This window comes from Paramormyrops kingsleyae, chromosome 14, assembly GCF_048594095.1.
Source record: "Paramormyrops kingsleyae isolate MSU_618 chromosome 14, PKINGS_0.4, whole genome shotgun sequence".
Classification (NCBI taxonomy): domain Eukaryota; kingdom Metazoa; phylum Chordata; class Actinopteri; order Osteoglossiformes; family Mormyridae; genus Paramormyrops; species Paramormyrops kingsleyae.
This window is the reverse complement of record NC_132810.1, coordinates 16,064,660-16,073,407: the sequence shown is the minus strand read 5'-3', so window position 1 is coordinate 16,073,407 and position 8,748 is coordinate 16,064,660. Positions and strand designations below refer to the sequence as shown.

General features: G+C 48.0%; 1 protein-coding gene across 3 annotated transcripts in view; it reads right to left on the bottom strand.

Annotated features, from left to right (window-relative positions):
* Positions 1–268: 268 nt before the first annotated feature.
* The window catches only part of daam2 (dishevelled associated activator of morphogenesis 2), a 75,929-nt gene continuing 67,449 nt past the window's right edge, over positions 269–8,748 (bottom strand). For all 3 annotated transcript variants that reach the window (XM_072699413.1, XM_023793512.2, XM_023793520.2), the window contains 2 exons: positions 6,337–6,507; positions 269–5,888 (listed from right to left, as the gene is read on the bottom strand). In XM_072699413.1, the coding sequence (XP_072555514.1) occupies positions 5,667–5,888; positions 6,337–6,507 (393 nt within the window). In that variant the 3' untranslated portion in view covers positions 269–5,666. The remainder of the gene's footprint in view (positions 5,889–6,336; positions 6,508–8,748) is intronic.

Here is an 8,748-nt window from a genome sequence, read left to right as displayed (position 1 = left end):
GTGAGATTTTTCTTTGATATATTTAAAAATGCTTTCGTTCGACCGTTCAGTCCTCACAATTTCTACAAATTCATTGGTGCGATTCATGTTCTGACCAGTATTTTATGCACCTTTAAGCTTTAGTACCACTGGGGGGCAGCATTGTACTCTGGTATATTTGCTTTTAAAATTGACTTGCAGTTGTACTTACCGGTATTGTCTACAAGTGATTTAATTACTCTGTGATACTTGTGCTTCCATCATAAAGCGTCCAAAGCACACTGGCACATAGGGGACAAAGATTCATTTTATTGTAACCCTACAAAATTACACAAAATGCGAGCTAAAAGAACGTAAATAAAATTATGGTAGAACGACATAAAAAAATCAGGATCCTGAACAGCTGAATTGTCTGAAACTGACTGACAAATACAAACAGTATATTTATAATCATTTTATAGAACATTTTTATTGTGTATGCATATAAAATACGACAAACTAAATAAGGCAAATAAATAGAGGTACAATTTACAGGTAAATTGAACATTCCTTAACTTTCGTTTTTACCTTTTGTCAACAACTAAAACGGTGTACAAAACGTTAAATGGCTGTACAGCTTTCATAAGAGTTTATTCCACTCTTACAAATAAGAATGTGTATACAACTAGTTTAAATTGGGTGCAACCTCGCTTAAGCCTCGCTCGAAACGTGTGTACGTGTCACTGCGCGAATCGCACTGAAACCGTGCCACCTGCTGGCCATTTGGCGAATAACACCTGCCGGACGCCTGTGTGAAACTGGGTGAGTAATAAGTTATTTATTTCTTTCGTTGCAAATGGATTCGAACAAACGCAGCGGCGTGTGAAGTGTTACAATGCGCCATGACCCTGGACACTTGACTTCCGGGATAATCCGAGACAGCTATTGCCCGGAGCGACTCTGCGCTGAAGGTGACGAGATAATACCGATGATTTTGGAACCCCAACTGTTCTTTACTTTGAAACAAAATGTGCAGATATTCCAGGTTTCCGCTATTTAAATAAATACCACAATACTGTTAAATCAGGGCCCTTCTAAGTGCAAATGAAGGGGAAAACTGTTACCCCGTGTGTGTTAAGGGGGCCACTCTTTCAGGAGTTTTGCTCTTTAGTAAATGCCTTGTCCACAGGCACACGGATATTTTTTAACACCTAGCTTTTTATGCGTTTTAGCCTTTCATACACACACAAACGGCATTTCAGGTCTCTGAAAACAGAGAAAACTCGATTTTCAGAAAACGTCTGAGTTTGCCCCATTTTTCACTCTGACATCAGAGTGTGCCCTCATCACTATTCACAAGTGTTTGCTTTTGACAGCGTGTTTTTAACGTTTTCATGTAGACGGAGATTTTTTTAAAACTGCTTATGTGAATGGGATTTTTTTTTTATAACGGAGGAGGAAAACACCATTTTCAAAGGTACCCGTGTGTGTGGACAAGGGCTTAATCTGTGGGTGTACATTTACACATTAAACTTGCATGTGACGAATTATGCAGTAGCCTTTTTAGCCACATGGAGCTGCGGGTTGGATTTCCAACAGGCTTTGGCACTGATTTTGTGTGTCTACCCTCAGACAGTCATACCTGGGATTTTTGGAGGGTGTAGAGGAGCCGACACTGTGGGCTCAGGCTAAGTTGCACCCTATTTAACCAGAACTTTCTTTTTCGAAACTGATTTGCTGGAGAGAGCCTGACAGCATCCACAACAGCCAGGGTACCGGAACAAAGAAGAGGCACTTGAGGGAAAACACAAAAAAATACAGGAAAGAGGCTTTTGGGGCCTGGGGGGTTAGGGGGCCTGTGACCTGGCCTGAATATGCTCTAGGGGAATGACCGCGAGACCCTGGAGTGATGGAAGCAGACCCCCCCCCCCCCCACCCACAGTGACCTAATTTCGTCTAACGCTCAGCTACAGTGGAGGTCCATTGATTCATATTAGAGATTTTTCTGTATATGTGTTTTTTCCTTTTGCTTTACTGCCACTGACATTTTCACACTCACTGAAGAAATAAACAAGTGACCAAATAAGGAAATAATTACTTGAGTTTGAAATGCGGCGAAGCTGGATAGAGACAGACTGATGCCGGAACAGTGTGCTGGGTGCGTTTGCTCCATGTGCTGCTCCTTGCCTTACATTTGTGGTGTTATGGTGCTGTGACTGGCAAACCGACCCCATTTAGGTCATAAAACCCTATCCTAGCACACTGAGAATCCAGCACACAGTTACACGGAGTGTTTATCTCTGCAAGTGTGGCATTACGCACTGTGAACGCGGTGTGGAGCCGGTACGACGCACTGTGAACGTGGTGTGGAGTGGGTATGACGCACTGGGAACGCGGTGTGGAGTGGGTATGACGCACTGGGAACGTGGTGTGGAGTGGTTATGACGCACTGTGAACGCGGTGTGGAGTGGGGATGACGCACTGTGAGCGCCCAGCGGAGCGGGTAAGACGCACTGTGAGCGTGCTGTGGAGCGGGTCTGACGCAACATCCTGTGCTGATGCAGCCAACACCTGTGGGGGGGGGTTCTGGACCGGAGTCCCATTTCCATTCCTGGTTTAGGTCTGCTCAGGTGGAGGTGGCCCATGCAGGATGTCAGGGAGACGGAACAAACAGGTCACGGTCTGTCACGCCTCCAGCTAGTCAGGCCTGGTCCAAATCCTCTTAATCTCCTGCGAGACTGCAGCCCCCGGACTCGACGGCCATGCAGCTGTGGCTAAACGCACACGGAGCGACGCGATAAGGGAGCCCCCGGGGCCTTCCTGTTCAGCATCCGCCCCAGGAAATTCGACGCCACTTAAGCAGCGTAAGTGTTTTTTAATGTATTCTTTGACCGGACCTTTTCGTACTGTTGAGGAGTTATTTGTCATTTGTTATTATAATAAATGCAATATCTCCAGGCCTGAGAGCCAGATGAGAATGTAACGGTAATCTATCCACTCTCATAGTGGGCCAGCTGGTTTTAGTGGGAAAAAAATGGAGATGTACAGCTGACTGACTCTTAACCTGTCAGGATGGTCTTTAAAGATGGCTGTCCATGATGCATCCCTGGATGACTATATTTCATGTCTATATGAGAAATATCTACTCTCTTTGTTTTACTGTATAAGTTGTCTATTTTTTTTCTTTCCATAGATGTGTTTTGTAAAAGCAGTATCTGCTGTTTCCGATAAGCTCGCAGTTTGACTCGTTTTGCACTTCCGAGGGGGCGAGCGTCACGGCCTAAGATGGCAGAGGGACCTGCCTGGGGTTCCGAGCCCCTCAGGACCTGAGGATCCAGATCTCTGCCTTTGGAAGGCAGCTGCCTCCTGTTTCTCTATCTTGTTCTGAGTTTGGTTTTCCATATATTTTCCCCTCTTCTTTCCTGCATGTTTCCTGTGTGTGTATGTGTGAGTATGTGTGTGTGTGTGCGTTTTTGTAGTTATTATATTGCGGGGGCCAGATTTCCCCACGATGTGATTAAAAAAACTTGTAGCTTCTTACCTTGTGGGTTAGTCTCCACAAGGATAACCGGAATTTTATAAAAATCTGTAACTGCAATCAAATAACTAAAAATGCCAAAAGTTTTCTATTTGGTTTGGTTACTTATGGTTAGGGTTGCCATTGTTGGGATTAGGGTTTCTCCCCGTAGGATGAATGGACGGTCCCTGCAAAGATATGAATGTGTGGAGTGAGCGCGTGTGTGTTTCTGCGTGTATGCATGTGTGCGTGTGTTTCTGCATGTGTGCGTGTGTTTCTGCGTGTGTGGTGTTTCTCCCCAGCTCAGTAGTTCCACAAAATGACCCCGTGAGTCCTTGTCACCCGAGTGCGGCGAGTTCGGCTTCCGGGGCCGAGCCTCCCGTCAGGCTGGTCTTTGCCAGACCGGGGCTGATCCATCCATCCACCCCACCACCTACACAAACACTTAAACAAGCCAAAGGTCCATCACCACATAACCTTTGGAAAGAAAAATGAAGGGGGAGCAGGGTTGGGGGCGGGAACTCTGCACGTCGAACCCTGAGCCAACAGATATCTAAATCCCAGACAGGAGAGGTTTGCCGTGGGGCTGCGCTTGCTGGGGATTCTCCCAGGTTGCGCTTGCAGGATTTGTCACTGTGCCATCATTCCTTCCTTTGTGTCGTTGGGTTTTCTGGTGCTTTGAGTGTCATATCTGTCCGTTGTCCATGCTGGGGCAGTGTGCTGGCCTTTTTAAATGTTGTGAACATTACGATACTTACGTAGAGAACTGCGGGGAATGGAGACAGTGCAGGTGGAAATCGCTGTAATCAGGCAAGTGAGGGAGCTGAGGACCAAGCGTTGGTCACGTTGAAATGTGCAGCATGTATCTTGGGTGCTCATTAGAACATCACCAGGGGTTGGCGACGGAAGTAAAAACGAAAGATGTATTCTAGCAGGTAGAGGGGAGGGGGGTCTTCAGTAAATTACAGTGCAAATGAGACTGGGATGTAAGGACTGTGAGACCAGGACGTTACAAAAACATTAATAGCTAAAAATACGACTTAACAAAGATACATTAGAAAAACTTGCGAGGAAACCAAAATTAAACATAATGAACAGCAAAGTTCAACGTTAGCATGTCCACTTCTACATATATAAATATATAAAAGCCTTCCTATTTGCATTTCTTTGTATTAATCTTTTTTTTTAGCTTTGGCACTAGTTAATGCCATAATCTTTTTTTTTGTGTTTTTTTTTTTTTTTGTTTTTACAATTATTTTCTTTTTTCAGGAAAAGAAAAGTGAAGTCTTCCCTTTCTGTCACATCCCGTCTTTGAAGTTTGCCTTCCTTTCCTGTTTTCCCCCCAGAGGTGCCATTCTCCCTCCAGAACTGCAGCTGGGAGGTAGGAGGAATGCATTGTGGGAAAGGAGGCACTTAGAAGGGGTGGGGGGCACGCCCCCCACGCTCCAGTTCGGTTTGCATCATTACCAGACTGCCTTATGACAGGTGAGACTTCTGAGCTTCCAGTCAGCTAACGGCCACAGCACCAAAGCGCCACATTAAGAGCTGATGCCCTTTGGGAATTGGGGGGGCGGGGGGTTTGGGTATGACCAAAGTCTTCCTTTCCACCTCCCTGATGAAGGGACTGAGGTTTCACTATCTATAATGACCAAGCACCACAGTGAATACGGGAGAGACACAGTGTGGCTCTGCCCCCTGCAGCATGTGTTTGTCGTTGATGAGGGTGGGTGGGTATGGCGCCGCTACTCCCAGCCTGGCCTGGTGGAGAAGAGGCACAGTTTGCTGCTCTTTTTGCCTCTGAATGGGTTTGGCTTGAGCCTCTGTGCTTTGTAGTGTGCGGGCACAGGTGTTCAGGGCAGTGGTGGGCCGGGCTGTGGGAGCTCCTGGGGGCTTTGGTTTAAGTGCCAGGTGCCTGAGTCAAAAGCTGTGAAGCCAGAGCAGTAAAATCGGCCCAGTGCTGGACCTGTCCTAGAGCAGGGAGATAAACATGAGGGAGGTACGAGAGACGTAACGTGATCCACAGCCAAACCCAGTGGTCTCCGCAAGTCCATCTCTAGTTTTCTTCTTGCATTTGGGGAGTAAATACCTGGTCAGAGGTTTGGTGAAATAAGAGCAGGAAAGGTTATTATTTTTTAAGCTCCGTTCAGGTGTGCGGTTGCCTGGCGCCGTCCAGCAGAGGGTGACGGGGTGCTTAATAGTTGACCTTGGTGATGGGCCTTTCGCGCCCACTGCCGTCCACGTGCTGGCTGCCAGAGCGCTTGCGGTTGCGTTTTAGCTTGGACAGGTCCTTGTCGAAGACCTCGCCGGAGCGCAGCGCCGACACCAGATCATCAAACTCGCCCACCTCGTCCGACGTGGTGCCCCCTCCCAGGTTCTTCTTGGACCTCCTCTCTCGGTCCCGCTGCTCCTTCAGCTGGACCGGCACACGGACACAAAAACACTCAAAACCAGGCACATGATTTTCCGAGTGTAGAATCGACCAAATGCTGGGACAATGGACCAAAAGATAACAACAGTAAATGGCTTTGAGGGTCCTAACTATGCCTGTCTGAGACAGTTATGCTGTTACTTTCTCATGCCGTTTCCTGTAGCCATTACAGAGGGAAGGGACGTCTTTCTCATGTCTAGAGCATAAATGTTACTATACTAAAGGAAATTTTGAGCTATTAAGCAACAGTGAAAGGTCCATGAAATGCTTCTAGAGGAACTTAAGGGTCTGCTCTAATTATATACAGTATGCTGTAGATGTATACATTATTATACAACATATCAGTGGCAAAACCAAACTGCGGACCTCATCCTTCCGACCTATCCTTGGAGCCCCAATGGAGCTGGTTGGGTTGTGATAGGTCATCACTCACCATAGCCTCCATACGTGCCCTCCTCTCCTCCTCCTCCTTGCGACGCTTCATGTTCTCCAGGTCTTGCTTGGCCTCATTGAACGACTGCAGGAAGGTGTCAAAGATCCCGAAGAATTCGTCAGGCTGCATTTTGCCCTGATCTTCTCCAAAGTGCTTCAGGGCCTTTGAGAACTTCAGGGTTGAAAGAGGGACAGAAAGTCAGTGGGGGAAGTAGCACCATGCTGGTAGTGCACCGCCTAACCCCCCCCCCCCCCCGACCACAGTACAGCCATGTGCTGTCCTTGCCTTTGTCTAAGAAGGAATGAGAAGCAATTATTCAGCAAACACACACCCGCAGAGCTATCTGCCCCATCAGCTGCCCTGCCGAATCCATGTTCCATGTTCCCTGCCAGCCTTGTGTGGACCTCAATCAGGACTCTGCCACACTTACAAACTCCCTCGTAAAGGGACCAGTTCTACCCAGACTCGTGCCAATACCCATGTCTGGGGCACAGATGTGCTCCAATTAAAATGCAAAACTCGAATGCGACGGCATTTCCTCGGATTTGCTTGGCTTATCACGTTACGTGTGAATTTGTCGTCCTCCACTTCGGCTTCCATGAGCACCCAGAAGTCTGCCTCACGCTACGGAGATCCTGGGCTAACTGCTAACTCGAATGCACATTCAGTTGACAAGCTATGGACTTGTTCCCCGTGATTTATGTTTTACTGTTTTATTATTGTTATTTTTATATATATATTTTACAAATTTAGGGCCTGCTAAAGTCAGGAAGAGCGAAAAGGGTCAGGTAATTACCATGAATAATTGTGTATGTTGGTATGCAGGCCCTGGCATTTAGCCGCAGCTAGCGCTTAGCCGGGCCTCACTTGGGGCACGTTATGTGGCTGCAGAAACCCTGCTTTATGTGTTTCAGGGCCCCAGGCTGCTCTTTATGTTTTCTTTACCACAGCCATCCAGACTGTCAGTGCAATATGTAATTCAGGGCCTGGAACACCAGCTCCTCCCCCTTCTTGTCCTCCCCACTCCGAATACACAGACATTTCCCCTGGCCCCAGGCCCGACATCCCCCCCCCCCCCCCCCCCCCCAAACACACCCAGCAGTACAGTGCAGGGCCTTTAAACATCCCATAATGTACTGGATTATGTGGGAGGGTTGGGGTGAAGGATCTTTTCTAAATAGTTTGTCATTAAAACCTGTGGACAGTAGCCCGGGAATCTTTGCCCGGCCCGGAGCTTTGAAAGCGAACACCAAGAAAGAAACCCAAAAAAAGTGTATTTATTTGTTCGCTTGGCAACGGCAAGAGAGAAATTGGCTCAGCAGAGACGCACTCCTTACCTCTCCCTCTTCCCTGACCCCATCTGAATCTTTATGGCCTACACTCCCAACACCAGGATACCAAGATATCCTACGTTAATGCTTGGTTAAGAAGAGAAACTAGCACCGATAGGTGATTAAGTTTGCATCACCCTCTGGTACATCCCATCAAGAAAGGTGTCATCACCATCAAATCCCTTTGCCATTCTGTCGCCATGCCAACTTGTCTGCCAGCTCCATGGTCCAGGGCGTCACCAGTGCTCCCATGCCACGACCCTGCCTCCCCCTAAACATTGGAATGCTCACCCCCCTCCCTAAACAGCCGGGAACGGGAGGCGGGCTAATGACACCTAGCCAGCTACGAAAGTATTTATTCATTTCTGGGCTTTGCAAACCTGGCCTGGCCAGGAGCTGGGAAGAGGAGATGGATGGGAACAGTCTTGGGAAAAAATTCTGTCCTTCATGCCAGAGCCAGTAGAAGCATGACGTTGTCGGTGCAGGACGAAGGACTCAGACTGGATGTTGCTCCCCCCCCCCCCCATCTGGCTCTGCTGCCCCCCCCGTGCATGACCAAGGCACCACACTCACATCCCAACCCTACTACACGCAGCATGCTCTTATGTCCACAGAAAGCAGCAGCTGTTTCTTCTTCTTTCAGAAAAACTCAATTAAATATGATAGAATTGGCGCTACACAATAGTTCTGTTAACAGAGACAATAAAGGGGACACTTGCCCTCCCCCTCCCCGAAAACAGAGGGCGGGAGGGCCTCTGTGTCAACATCATAAATTACAGCACATTTGGCGAGTCAGTGGTACAGGGCCCCGCAGGGCATCTCGCATACGCTGCTTCCCCCAGGATTTTGGGCATCTCAGGGGTGAATCATTTTCTCCTCGGTCCAGTATCTGTGCTAATGATGTATCTGAGATTTTGGGGTGGGGCGGGGGGCCTGTCTGTAACCTCTGGGGAAGTAACGGCTGAGGGGGAAGAGGGGCTTCTTTGTTTCCGAGGGCCGAATGTAACTCGGGCTGATGGTTTTCGTCCGACGTCCAATCGCTCTTTATGCTTAGGCTCTCCTTGAACAAATAATCTGAGAA